The 13,399-nt window shown below is 36.6% G+C and overlaps 3 protein-coding genes across 3 annotated transcripts; 2 read left to right on the top strand and 1 right to left on the bottom strand.

Moving 5' to 3' along the window:
• Positions 1 to 216: 216 nt before the first annotated feature.
• LOC125222928 (glutathione synthetase, chloroplastic) lies at positions 217 to 4,810 on the top strand. Its single transcript, XM_048125830.1, has 12 exons — positions 217 to 604; positions 1,220 to 1,389; positions 1,820 to 1,895; positions 2,076 to 2,206; positions 2,534 to 2,656; positions 2,737 to 2,817; positions 2,943 to 3,023; positions 3,107 to 3,176; positions 3,284 to 3,405; positions 3,492 to 3,631; positions 3,709 to 3,901; positions 4,494 to 4,810. The coding sequence occupies exons 1-12, from the start codon at positions 317 to 319 to the stop codon at positions 4,615 to 4,617; spliced, it is 1,599 nt and encodes a 532-aa protein (XP_047981787.1). The 5' UTR covers positions 217 to 316; the 3' UTR covers positions 4,618 to 4,810.
• Positions 4,811 to 4,906: 96 nt separating this feature from the next.
• LOC125202310 lies at positions 4,907 to 7,285 on the bottom strand. The gene is made up of 4 exons (XM_048100687.1): positions 7,164 to 7,285; positions 6,823 to 7,042; positions 5,739 to 5,762; positions 4,907 to 5,383 (listed from the first exon to the last, which is right to left on the bottom strand). Exons 2-4 carry the CDS (start codon positions 7,019 to 7,021, stop codon positions 5,055 to 5,057), a joined length of 552 nt encoding a protein of 183 aa, XP_047956644.1. The 5' UTR covers positions 7,022 to 7,042; positions 7,164 to 7,285; the 3' UTR covers positions 4,907 to 5,054.
• A 2,383-nt stretch (positions 7,286 to 9,668) lies between these two features.
• LOC125210124 (vacuolar protein sorting-associated protein 60.2-like) lies at positions 9,669 to 12,223 on the top strand. Its single transcript, XM_048109703.1, has 7 exons — positions 9,669 to 9,869; positions 10,094 to 10,245; positions 10,420 to 10,513; positions 11,226 to 11,297; positions 11,391 to 11,502; positions 11,674 to 11,831; positions 12,014 to 12,223. Exons 1-7 carry the CDS (start codon positions 9,801 to 9,803, stop codon positions 12,065 to 12,067), a joined length of 711 nt encoding a protein of 236 aa, XP_047965660.1. The 5' UTR covers positions 9,669 to 9,800; the 3' UTR covers positions 12,068 to 12,223.
• Positions 12,224 to 13,399: the final 1,176 nt, after the last annotated feature.

Genomic DNA, 13,399 nt, shown 5'->3' with positions numbered 1-13,399 from the left:
AAAAGTTTAATTTTTTGAATCTTTGACTTCAGTACTCCACATACATGAATTTTTTATGATCCCTAAAATAGTCAAAATTGGTCAACATCAAAAAACTTTAATAAAACGAAAATCGATTTGAAATCGAAAATTCTGATTTTGTTGGGAATGAAAAACGTATGCGAAAGCGTCACTAACTTTTTCTTTTTGGTTAATAATGAAAATCACAGAACTCAATTTTGATTCCAACACAACAGCATTGGTCCACAGTGGTCATCACCACTCAATGAGAAATTGACATCAAATCCACCAGCGCCGCCGCTTCAATTCCACAGATATGCTAAAGCAGCTCCACGCTTTTGGAGTGGAGAAAAACATCTGCTTCTCAAATCGCAGCTTCCAACAGAACCAAACAAATTCTCGAGCTCGCCATTCAAATCCCAGCACAATTCCCATGGCCCAGAATTCTTCTTCGCCGCTTCCGCCGTTGAAATTCGAAGCCAAACCCCCAAACCCCGTGTTTGATCCTCACGGTTTAGACTCCAATTTGCTGGAGAAAATCGCGTATGATGCTCTGGTTTGGAGCTCTCTCCGTGGGTTGCTTGTTGGAGACAGGGCTTCGCAGGTTTGTTTCGATTGAGCATCCCAAAATTTGATCTTACTTTTTGGGTGTCGATTTTCGACTTGATTTGGTGATATTGATTGAATTGGTGGAATAAGATGGTTTCTTTGCTTGAGCTGGAAAAAGGAGTGTTTTTTTTTTTGCCTTTATTTTGTTGTTAGTTCATTCATTTCATTGTAGGGATTGAAGAGTTTGTTAATGGGCACATTGAGATCATCCATTTCCCCTTTTTCGGATTGAGTTGAATTGATTCTTGATATTTAACTTTATTTCGAGTAATCTGTCAAATTGAATGTGTGGAGTGGTGAATTAGGTTGTATTGTTCTTGATTTGTTTGATGATGTTGATTGAATTGGTAGATTAAGATGGTTTCTTTACTTGTTTGATTAGCTGGAAAGATGAGTGTGTTTTTGTTTTTATTAGTTTATCCATTTCATTGTAGGGATTGAAGAGTTGTTAATGGGCACATTGAGATCATCAATTTCCCTGAACTTAATTGATTCTTGGTATTTAACTTCATTTTGACAGTAATCTGCCAAACTGAATGTGTGGAGTGGTGATGTAGGTTGTATTGTTCGATTGTCCGGGTTCCGATTCTTGATTTCTTTGAATTTGCAGAAATCGGGAACTGTTCCGGGTGTGGGTCTAGTGCACGCACCTATCTCCCTGTTGCCAATGCCATTTCAAGAAAGTCATTATAAACAAGCTTGTGAAGTAGCTCCCATATTCAACGAACTAGTTGACCGTGTCAGCTTAGACTCGAACTTCTTACAGGAATCGCTTGCCAGGTTAGATGGGTTGTGTTTATTCCCGCCCGTGCGTTCATGTTGTCACGTATCCAAATGTCGGAATCAGCCTCTAGCACGATGATTTCTTTATAGAACATAATTTTGTACTCGTGTGGTTTGCTTAGCTTATAGATCGATGGATATGATCCCCGAGCATTATCTTATACTATTATGCTTATAGTACTTTATCAGTTATCACCATGTTTACGACTTCTTGTTTCCCGAAATATGGCTGTTGGTGAACTTAAGATGTTGGATTTTCGCTATGTATACCAGATAATGTTAGAAGTCAGTGTTGCTTTCAGACTATAGTTTTGGAACTGTTCATTTACGAAGGATTTTCAGAAAGGAGGCTTTATTCGTAAGTTGGAAAGAACGGAGTATAAAATTCTATGCTATACTAATTTTGTTGCTCGTTTTTTTACTGCAGGACGAAAAAGGCGGATGCTTTTACATCCAGGCTTCTAGATATTCATGCCAAGATGTTGGATATGAACAAGAAAGAGGTACTTCTTCGAGATGCATTTTCTTGATTCCATAGTTGTTTCTGACCGTTGTCTTTTTCTCTTCCAAATCAACATCTTTCTTAAAAACGAAAGCATTTACTTTTATTGACATTCGTCTTTTCCTAAATCCAATGGACTCTTCTGGTGAGGATGCTGACATTGTTTGTACTTGTAAACTAGGATATACGCTTAGGACTACATCGCTCTGACTATATGGTGGATGAACACACTAATTTACTTCTCCAAATCGAGCTCAATACAATTTCTTCTTCATTTGCGGGGTTGAGCTGTCTCGTTAGTGATCTTCACAGGTTATTTTAGTATATATTGTTATGTCCTTTACCATCAGTTGACATTATTATTTCCATGGATTCGTCAATGAATTATACATATGGATGTTTCGAATTGCTCGAGAATTAAAAGTTAACTGCACTGACAAAAGGAGAAATGTACGGAATACATTTTCTTGTTTTGTGTATGTCGTATTATATTTCAACTTAGATTGACCAAATAGAACCATTTTTTGAGATTTCGCTGCTACAAAAGCAGATGCATTTGTACGTTGTATCTAAGCATTCTCTGTGAAAAGCTGTATCTTTAAAATAAGCATCTATAAGGAGGAATAGTTGAACTTTCAGGAGCTTGCTTCATCAATTCAAGCAACACCTTGCTTTGGATCCAGAGAGGATTCCCGAAAACGCTTCTGCTAATCAGTTTGCGGAAGCATTACAGAAAGCCTGGTCTGAATATAATAACCCCAGGTTGGTTTTCAAACGATGTTGTGCTTTCGAGACTTTTTAAAAGTTACTGAAGAAGCCGCTAATTAATAATTTCTATGCAGGGCTGTGGTTATGATCGTGGTTCAAGCTGAAGAACGGAACATGTACGATCAACATTGGCTTTTTACGCTCTTGATGGAAAAATATCCTCTCTTGGCTACTTTTTCAAATTTCGACATGTATAACTTTGATGATATTGTTGATAGATCGTATGTGGATTTACTACTATATGTCTTGGGCTTTTTGATATTTCTTAACTCGAACGTACATATCAAGTTAGAAGTATTAGGAAAACCTTAGCAGAGATCGATGCACAAGGGGAGCTTCTGGCAGACGGAACTCTTGTTGTGTAAGCATCTCGAGGAACTGAGTTGCATTACTACGCTACTTGCTATCATCGTTTTTTACGTTTTAAAACATTTACAATTGCAGAGATGGTGAAGTAGTTGCAGTGTCTTACTTTCGAGCTGGATATGCACCTACTGATTATCCTTCAGAATCGGTAACTCGATTCTTATTTAATTAACTTCTTGTTCAGTTGGCACATCGTAGTGCACTTCTTCTATGGTTCTCGTTATGCTATCTTAAGGCTTATCTATTTTCATATAGGAATGGAGTGCTAGGCTTTTGATCGAGCAGTCGTGTGCAATCAAATGCCCTTCAATCGCATATCACTTAGCCGGCACCAAGAAAATTCAACAAGAGCTGGCGAAACCCAATCAGCTCGAAAGGTTAATATTTGCTACTCATACAAAAGTTTAATTTGTCAAACTTTCTCCTATAGCTTTTTTCGTTTTCTCGATTCCACAAAAAACAGATTTCTTGAGAACAAGGACGACATAGCCAAAGTACGCAAGTGCTTTGCCGGATTATGGAATTTGGAAGATTCGAGCATTGTCAAGGATGCAATTGAGAGGCCAGGACTATATGTCATGAAGCCCCAGAGAGAAGGAGGAGGTATGATATCTGAAATTGCTACGCTTATGCTGCCAAATTCGCTGTCATCGTTGAACCCATGCGACCTTTCTGCACAGGGAACAATATTTATGGAGACGATGTAAGGGTAGCACTGCAAGAAATGCATAAGAAAGGCACAGAAGAAGATGCGGCTTACATTCTTATGCAGAGGATTTTCCCAGCTACTTCGCCCGCGATTCTAATGCGCGAAGGCATCTCTCATAAAGAGCAAGTTCTATCAGAACTCGGGGTATATGGAACCTATTTAAGGTAAATCATTGGCAATGATTTTTTTCATTATCATTTCATGGTTCAATTAACCATTATCTGAAGTTTGAAGCAAAGTACAATAATGTAAGTTCTAAGAGATAACTGCATAAAATAGGTGCTAAGTTAGCTAGAAAACATGAATCAATATACAAAATGCTAATAGTTATTATAAAAAAATCATGGTTTTATATTTTTTTTTTCGGTTTATTAAAAATCACACAGGCTAGTCACATAAAGTTTGAAAATGGAATATTAAATCACAAATTTTTAGTTTTTCTCAGTTGTCTCATTCGTGTACAAAATGGCGTCGTTTAGCGATGCTTAAAATGATGTTTTCTTAAAATAAGAAAAGAAGGAAAAGAAGAGAAAAACAGTTGTTTTAATGAAGCGAGGTCGTTTTGAGAATCATATAAAACATCGTTTTGCACACAAATGAGACAATTACGAAAAATTGAAACTTCGTTATTTAGCATTTCATTTTCAAAGCCTGACCGACAGACCAAAATCTGACCAAACTTAATGATATAATCGACTATTATCCCCTTTTTATACAAAATATGGTGATTTTTATTACCAAGAATGCAATCCACAGGAACAAGGAGAAGGTGATCATGAATAACCATTCTGGTTACCTGATGCGAACAAAGGTGTCGTCTTCAAACGAAGGTGGGGTTGCTGCAGGTTTTGCTGTTTTAGATAGCATATATTTGGTGTGACTGTTGGATTTTGGTGGCTATGCTACTTTATAATTGAGCATTAATTTCATCATGCCTTTCCTGAAGAAAAAAGCAATTGTTGCAGTTCTTCTCGTTGAGTAGGAAAAACAAGAATGTGTGGATGATGGATATGTCTCACTTGTTGAATATTTTTAAGTTGTTTACAAATAAAGTTGAACTATATTATTCTGCATATTCTCAATATTGAAATTTATCTCTCATTTTCTTTCCGATTTCGTATGTGTTTAGTATATAAAATTTGATTTCTCTCAATTTTCAACACATATAATGTCAGAAACGGATATTTGTATAAACCTAAAGAAAACAAAGCATCAATTTATAAAAGTAGAAAAATATTAACAATAACTATACAAGACTATCCTGCAAAAATGGCTATGCTAGAAAAAAAATGAAGTAAAATAACTGAACCTTTATTTTTACAAAATTTCGTTCATGTTATTCACGTCACCATCACTCCAGCCATAGCCCAGCGCTCGACTCATCCACAGAGCCGTAAGCTTGCGCTCGTCGATCAATTCTGCTCTGGCTATTTCCCTTGCAGCCTCGCACGTCTCTACCGCTGCGATGCATTTAGCTGCCTCTTTCTGGAAGTGCGAAGACGCTCTCTTGGCGCTCGTAATCAGCTCATTTGTGCGTTGCAAGCTATCACCGGTCACATTTGCGTGTAAGCCGATTTCCTCGGTTAGTAGGTCGATCATATTCTTCTTCATTTCATCCCTTGTTTCAGGATCATCTTTACCACAGTCTGCAAGCATGTTGGGAAGATTTCAGTATATAACTTGGAGAAATACTGATTGAACGAGAACATTAACAGCGTCCTTTCAAGACAGGAAGTAAATGTGTAATTGTTTTCTGAATTCTGGACATAATCTCGTTGTCGATTAAAGAAAACAAAGAATGAGCATGGAAAGGAGCACACCGGATTTCGAATAGAGATTTCTATGTTATATGGCTCTTATAGAGTCACAGGGAATAAGACATTCATATCAAATTGTATATACTTATTTATACTTATAGAACTCTGATGAAGAAATGGGGAAGACCGGAAGACAGAGAAGCTATAACTGATCATTATTATGGACAGTGAAAACTAAACTGACCTGCAAATGAGGTATTGAAGAGATCTGCAAAATAACAGAAAGGAGGTAAATTACCAACATGAGCCAACAATAATATGGTCCGAAGAAACATCTTATTTCAAGAAGAGTGGGATATATAGGTTATGACGGAAGATTCAAAATAAGAGAAATGCATAAGAATCTGCCAAAACAAAAAGTCAAGTACATTTACAGTAAAAGAAATGGAGTACTCTGAACCTTCAGCGAGCATATTATTATAAGTCTATGGTATCAGCATGTGAATGATAAATCCATTCAAGGAGAACAGACAAAAGAAGGCGAAAATAGACAAAGAAGTGCAGCAAAATCATGTTTATTCTTTACGAAACTAGACCTTTTCTGGAATTCATAGAAAGGGATTGGAGTCACAACTTCGGTGAAAAAGACTATACTCATTTCTTGTAAAGTTTTACAACAAACAAGGAAACACCTTACATCACCACATCCATGCATTAGAACTTAGAAGCATATCCATTCACTGCCTTCACCAGCCCATTACATCAACATCAACACATCTTCTCAAGAGCAAAATAGTTTTCTAAAATACATCTTCAAACGATTTGCACAAAAAGGGCTTGTCTTTCCTACTTGCCTCCCTAAAATGAGTAGTTAGTTGTTTCACCCCTAATCATTAAATTGATGTAACTGGTGACCAACCCGTGTTATGCCATAACAAAACTCCAATTCAAGCAGTCATAGTCATAGAATAATTACTAGGTACTACTACCTTATAACCAAATAAAAGTGCCCCGGATCAAGCAGTAGTCTATCACTCCAAATTAATTTTTCCCTAAATCAACAATAAGCTATTAAATCTTTTCTACAAACAGGAAGCTAAAAAACTGTTCTGTTTCCATATACTCTATGCCTCTGTAACAATGTTGATCCAACTCTACTTTACACCGTTAAAATCAACAAATAAACTTCGATAACATTTTCAAAAAGCAACATTAAATTTACACTAAAGGTGTTATAAAATCATCCAGCAAGCATAAAATAAAGATGCAACATAAACTAATTCCACACACACACACTCACTGCGTGTAGAATGTGAATACAAACTCACCAATCGGCGAAGACGCGAGGGTGGTGTCGGAAACACAGTCACAAGAGCAAGGCGAGCACGAAATCGCCAATGCAGCTGAATACTTTCTCGAATGCATCTCCATATAACAAATCATCAACAATCCTACTAACACTAACACCATCCTCAAAACCTTGACGCGGTTCACCCTCAAATCCGACGCCGAGTGCGAATTCGCCATAACAACCACGTCTTCTCTCGCCTGAACTCAACAAAACAGATCGCATATGCAACAGCAATTTACACAAATTCGAAACAACAAAAATTGGGGAGAAATAGATTGGAATCGTGCATTAAAGTATTGCTAGAATGCGGAAACTCACAATGTGCGATCGAATTCAGCACCTTTCCTCCGTAGCGGCGACGATAACTGGAGAATCGATCATAGTTTGATACCTAGATTTTGGAGATTGTTGAGAGTGAGAATACTGCCGATGAAATCGAGAGATTCTTGGTCGCCTGGGGTTGATCCGGGGGTGTCGAACCGGGGCCGATACACATCGTCGGCTGGAAAGGGCATTCTCCCGCCGGCAGCAGTTGAAGTACGGAGAAAGTCTCCGCGCCGGAGGAGTCTCGCAAAGGAGACGGACCCCCGTATGGAAGTTGGCCGGGAGGAGAACCCATCGCCAACAACGACTGCATCCACTGCTCGTTTGCTTCATCCGTGTTGGGAATTTGTGAACTCGACTCTTTCCCCTTACCCTTATCCTTACCCGATCGGGAACTTTTCTTCCAAAAGCTCATAATTTTGATGAAAATTGAAGATTGGGAGAAGAGATTGAAAATGGAGAGAATGTGTGGGTGATGAATGGAGGAAGTGGAGGAAATATTTATAGGGGTGGAATGTAAAATAGCCGTTGGGTTCAAAAAAAAAAAAAAAAAATTTTAATTATCGCCGATTATCGCCGAGCGTCGCCACAGTGGCCGGCGATCGCTCGGCGATAATCCGGCGTTAGAACGCCACTCGGCGAAGCAACGGCAACATTATCGCCGAATTATCGCCGACTTCGCCACAATGGCCGGCGATAATTCGGCGATAACCGGCGATTTATCGCCGAGAATTCGCCACCTCCATTGGGAATGCTCTTACTCTTTGATTAATCGCAGATCCACTTTGAACGTGAAAGAGTTTTGAGTTTTATGAGTGTAGAACAAATCCCTTCAATTTTTCTGCTTTTTTGGTTTTAAATATTTAAGCAAAAGATTAGTGTTTAATCATTGGATTAAATATGTCGAGGGTTAGATTGCTATGGTCACATATTAAAACAATAATTAATGTTGATATTTTATCAGGAAGTAAAATATACTATATCTCAAGTTTAATTTGGTTTTTATATTGCTAAAACTCTTTAACAAAAAGTTTTTTGCAAATTTTTTTTGTCGTAACATAATACTATATTCAATGTGCATGATAATGTGATGCGGGTGAGCACTTTCTGAAACCAAGCATGGCTCAAAGCTTTGAGGATAGTGAAATGTGCTTATAGAATCCTGAATGCTCTTTTGATATCTTTCCAAGCGAATCGCAAAAAGAGTACGTTTGGTTTTTGTCGGCAATTGCGCGGCTTTACGAAGGCCAGCCAACTCAGATAGGTGTCATCCACTTATCAATCCATGTCGTGATGTCAAAGTGGTCGATCATGTTGATATCGTTGTTTGATTCAGGGACACTGAAAAATGCATGCCAAATTTATAGACTATAATCAGCCACCGCCTCTAGCACTATCATCATGTGTGAGCCTTGCTCTCGCTCGTGTATGCCCCGCCTCCCCTAATCCGCAGTGACGGATTCAGGAATTTTAGATTGGGGTTGTGATAAATAATTAAATCAACTTGAAGATAAAAAATTTAATTTGATATTTCTTCTTCTACTATATCGATAATGTATAATTTCATTGTATATAAAAAACAAATTATTTTTAGTGTTATTGCTCGATAATTTTCAGTATTTAAAATAAAACAAAAAACTATGTACATCATATATAATTATATGATTTTGAATATGAGCACAATTAGAAATCATAAATAAATATCTAACATGGCTTTTATTTGTAATAAAAATTGCGAAAACAATAAATTTTATATTTAATTATACATTATTTAGAAACATATAGTATAATAGTAATTGATGATCAATATTTAATCATATGCAACGAAAGTAAAACGGCAACGGATAAATAATTACTTCGTAAATAATAATATTCATTCATATGTATGTGTAACACGAGTAAAACAAGCACTCCATCCGTTTCTTCATAGTTGAGTCATATTTTCTCGTTTTTACTTTACTCTCTCTTACTTTATTATCTCTACTTTATTTATTTTATACTTTATTCTTTCCACCTTTTGCATCCCTCTTACTTTTTTATCTATTTATTTAACACACCCAACATTCATTTCTAAAATTACGAGTCGAAAAGTTCCGCCTTAACTATGGCGAAACGGAGGGAGTACTAGTATAACTAGATAATATTCATTCATATGTATGTGTAACCAGAGTAAAACAAGAACTAGTATAACTAGAAAGATTAACAAAAAATGCTCATGACAGAACTCAAACATTTCACCACTAGAGTATTCACACTTTTGGGATACAATTATCCCCCATTGTTCTTAATTGCATCCGCCACTGCTGATCTGTCCCTCCGGCATGTGACTGGGGCATCCTAAAAACTTTGGCACATGCCCTAAACCCTTTGAAACATATTGAATCATAAAAAAGAAGTTGAAGGGAAATCAAAATCAGTTACAACTATTTACAAAATCAAAAGTTTGAATTTATTCAATGAATAAAATCAATTTATAAGAAGAAATAAATGATAAATAAGCGACACTGTTAAGAAATCGCCCAATTCCCTTCTCTCTCTCTCCAATCGACTAAAGCATCCAAAATTTGAAACCCTAGAATCAAAGGTAGCGAAAAAACCAGAAGCAGAAAATCCGGTGGTGAAGAAGTAACGATGAAGAGAGTGTTCGGAGCGAAGAAAGACAAGGAACCTCCTCCCTCCGTTCAAGATACTTCCGATCGGGTTCGTAATTTAATCAGCTCGATTTGCAGCTCTCTGATTTATGATGAATTTCCGCATCTAACTGTTCGACAAATCGCTATTTAAATAGTTGAGCTATGCTCGTTTTCTGGTGCTTCTACAGTGAGTATAGCTGAATTAGTAGATGCTTGTAATCGAAGCTATATTATTCGCGTTGGTGTATTTGCTGCTTAGATTGACGTATCCGTACATAATTTTCCTTGTAGATCACTAAAAGAGGTGACAATGTTGAGGAGAAGATAAAGAAACTTGATGCTGAATTAGCTAAATATAAGGAGCAGATCAAGAGGACTCGGCCAGGCCCGGCACAAGAAGCTGTTAAAGCTAGAGCAATGAGAGTGCTTAAGCAGAGACGAATGTAAAATGCCTTTTTCGTGTGTTTTTAGCTTATGTTAGTTTTGTTTACCGGCGTGTGGGTGTAATTGGGGGAAGAACAATGCTACTTTCCTCATTCTGTGCCTGAGCTTGTCGACTAACCTTTATCTCTTTATCTCTAGATAACGTGCGCTATTTCTCCATATTTTTTGGACAGGTACGAAGGTCAGCGTGATATGCTGTACAATCAGACGTTTAATCTCGATCAAGTCGCATTTGCTGCAGAGGGAATAAAGGATGCTCAACAGACAGTATGTCTTATAGCTTGATATGCTTTTTAATAGGAGTATTAAACGAATTACTGTTGAAGGCGGTAATCCAATGAATCTCGATCTAGTTGCATTTTGATATTCAATGAGTCGATCAAGTTGCATTTACTGGTTTTTTCGATGTAATCTTGTGCCATGCAAATAGAGTGGTTTTTTAGGCACATAGTGGAATTTATGGACTTGCTATATCCATAGTCTTGAATATATACTTTTTTGCGGTGATTATGACATGCTAAGGTTAAATCAGTAGTTTGATGACGGTGTTATGACTGACAAGTGACAACTTGTTTTATTTTAAATCTGTGCTGTAGAGTCAGTCAGAATATGTGCCTCTTTCTTTATGATTGCAATTGTTTTTAAGTAACAGTATTCTTGGATCATTAAATTCACCGTAAAATCTGTTTCCCTTGGTAGCGCTCTACAGGGCAAAGTTCAAGGCTTGCCACGCGGAGCATATTCTGTAACGTCCTTGGAACCTGCTGCCTACCTCCTTAGAGGTAGGAGGACCCCCCATTTGTCACAGAGAAGGAAATCTCGTTGTCTTGTGATTGCTTATGTCTTAGTATCGTTGTTGCTCTTACCTTTTCTGTGCGTACACAAAGTTGATTTGGATGCTTATTTTGGTTCTTTTAGAAACCTAGATGCTTGGATTACAGTTTGATTTCTTCTGTGACCAATTCCACACATATTGCAGATGTCAGCCTTGAAATCGGCAAACAAGGACCTTAAGGGAATGATGAAGACTGTGAACATCCAAGACGTTGATGTTTGTACCTCACTCGTTGTAGCTTTCACATGCACATGATGATATATATTCTTGGATAACCTTTTTATTGCTGGGTGGGCTTGATTTTCTCAGAGCCTGCAAGATGAGATGATGGACCTCATGGATGTGAGCAGCGAAATCCAAGAGAGTCTGGGGAGGAGCTATAATCTACCTGATGATATTGACGAGGATGAACTCCTGGGTGGTAAGAGAAGATTCTCTCGTCGCCTCTATATTAATTTACAATCTTAGATGTGAAATCCATTATGGAATTTGGAAAAGCTTTATGGATTCCTTGAAGCAGTCAGTGTCAATGATATCGAAGATTTTGGTTGTCTTTGTCGTCCAATAACGAGTTAGTATTACTGTAATGCAGAGCTTGATGCACTGGAAGCAGACATGGGGTTTGAGACCGAAGGTGGAGTGCCTTCGTATCTTCAACCTGATAAGGAATCTGATCTCGAGGGAGAGCTCAACTTCCCATCAGCACCGACTGGACACGCACCCGTTCCTCCTGGTAGAGTAAACATGCAGGTAATGCCATATGTCTTTACCACAGGAATTACAATGTCACATTCTTACGCTTCAAAAAGCATCAGACCTTAGATTGCATCATCATAATTACGAGCATTTTATAGCATAGCACGTAGGGGTTGGTCCGTCTTTACCTTGTAATGCTCAGTAGCATCTAATAATTGATTTCGATGTTTTGCAAGGCTGAAGATGAACTAGGGTTGCCAGCAGTTCCCGGACCTTCCCTCCGAAACTAGACAACAAGTCGGTGTGCTTATATGTGTGTTACTGTAACTCTGTAAGCACAAACTACAGAATCTATCATTGTATATGTGGTTGTAAGACTTTTGGCTACTGCACAAATAAGCATTGGACAATTCGAAACGCATATATATATATAGGAAAATTGAAAAGTTTGTTGTGTATTTCATTCATTTTTCAGCCCCATACAATAAATATCGAATTAAACGTGACACACGTACATATAATGAATATCTAATATTATCACATTATTTAAAAAGTATTCACCGATCTTAACCACTCCCTATGTCACTACTCTTTGATTGAGTTTTTCTTCCTTATACTACAAATTAAAAGTGAGAGTTTTTAAATAAAGTGACTAGAAATTAATTAGGAGTTATTCTTAGCAAACAAATCTGATTAGTCCAACAAATATAGCTATACGTATATACCATTGAATCATGCAGATCGTATATACCATTGAATCATGCAGATCGGACGTGTGCCTTTTTTAATGATTTCTTGTTATAAAATTCATGAGAATCAAGACGTTACAAATAATATTGTAGATCAACAACCTTTTCTTTTATCATCAAATCAAAACTTCACACATTTTAGGTCTCTCAAATCTTCAACTCCATTCTGAAAAATATTACTCCACTGTATTAGTAATAAATTCGTACATTAAATTATAATCTTATGTTTTGGGATTGGAAATATGTGGGTAAGCAATTTCACATGGAATGTAATTATTTTTACAATATAGAATTGATAATACAAAATACGTGGTAATGTTATAATTAGAAATATAAATAAGGTTTATGTGTAATATTATTAATGAATATAATAACAATTCAAATAAAGAATTACTGATTTTAGGGTAAATTGTCAAAAATCAAAACTTGATCAAATTATGATAAGTCATGCATCTTTAAAATCTTTAAAAATCAGTCGAGAAAATAATAAAGTTTGAATTTATTCTTAATTATTTCATAACGAAATTTTTTTGATCAAACACATGTAATATTTATTGATGTTTTATCAATCAAACGACAATATTTTATTTATGAATAGACAGCGTCATTTAACTCGTCAGTGATTATGTCACATATGATTAATTGACTTCCATATCTTATAGAATTTCACCAAAAAATAACTTAGTGATTGAGAACAAACCAATATTTCATAATTTTTGGTAGATTATTAAGTTACGAGAAATACCAGAATTTGTCCAAATTCAATATTTTTCCTGCAATTTGCCCAAAATTTTACAATTTGCAATGTGTACAGTAAAACGTTAAATATTAGTACTCCAATTTGCCTAAAATAAAACAATTTTTTACTTTCTA

The sequence above is a fragment of the Salvia hispanica genome, chromosome 1 (genome assembly GCF_023119035.1).
Source record: "Salvia hispanica cultivar TCC Black 2014 chromosome 1, UniMelb_Shisp_WGS_1.0, whole genome shotgun sequence".
In the NCBI taxonomy this organism is placed as follows: domain Eukaryota; kingdom Viridiplantae; phylum Streptophyta; class Magnoliopsida; order Lamiales; family Lamiaceae; genus Salvia; species Salvia hispanica.
The sequence above is the reverse complement of the archived record's forward strand: the minus strand, read 5'-3'. Positions and strand labels throughout refer to the sequence as shown.

Coding starts and splice junctions, on each gene's coding strand:
- LOC125202310 (XM_048100687.1), bottom strand. CDS start 7,021: ATGGCGAATTCGCACTCGGCGTCGGATTTGAGGGTGAACCGCGTCAAG. Junction 5,763..6,822: donor CCTCGCGTCTTCGCCGATTG/GTGAGTTTGTAT, acceptor GTTATTTTGCAG/ATCTCTTCAATACCTCATTT. Junction 5,384..5,738: donor CTTCAATACCTCATTTGCAG/GTCAGTTTAGTT, acceptor ACATGCTTGCAG/ACTGTGGTAAAGATGATCCT.
- LOC125222928 (XM_048125830.1), top strand. CDS start 317: ATGCTAAAGCAGCTCCACGCTTTTGGAGTGGAGAAAAACATCTGCTTC. Junction 3,177..3,283: donor CTGATTATCCTTCAGAATCG/GTAACTCGATTC, acceptor ATTTTCATATAG/GAATGGAGTGCTAGGCTTTT. Junction 3,902..4,493: donor GTATATGGAACCTATTTAAG/GTAAATCATTGG, acceptor TGCAATCCACAG/GAACAAGGAGAAGGTGATCA.
- LOC125210124 (XM_048109703.1), top strand. CDS start 9,801: ATGAAGAGAGTGTTCGGAGCGAAGAAAGACAAGGAACCTCCTCCCTCC. Junction 10,246..10,419: donor GTGCTTAAGCAGAGACGAAT/GTAAAATGCCTT, acceptor TTTTTTGGACAG/GTACGAAGGTCAGCGTGATA. Junction 11,298..11,390: donor TGAACATCCAAGACGTTGAT/GTTTGTACCTCA, acceptor TGATTTTCTCAG/AGCCTGCAAGATGAGATGAT.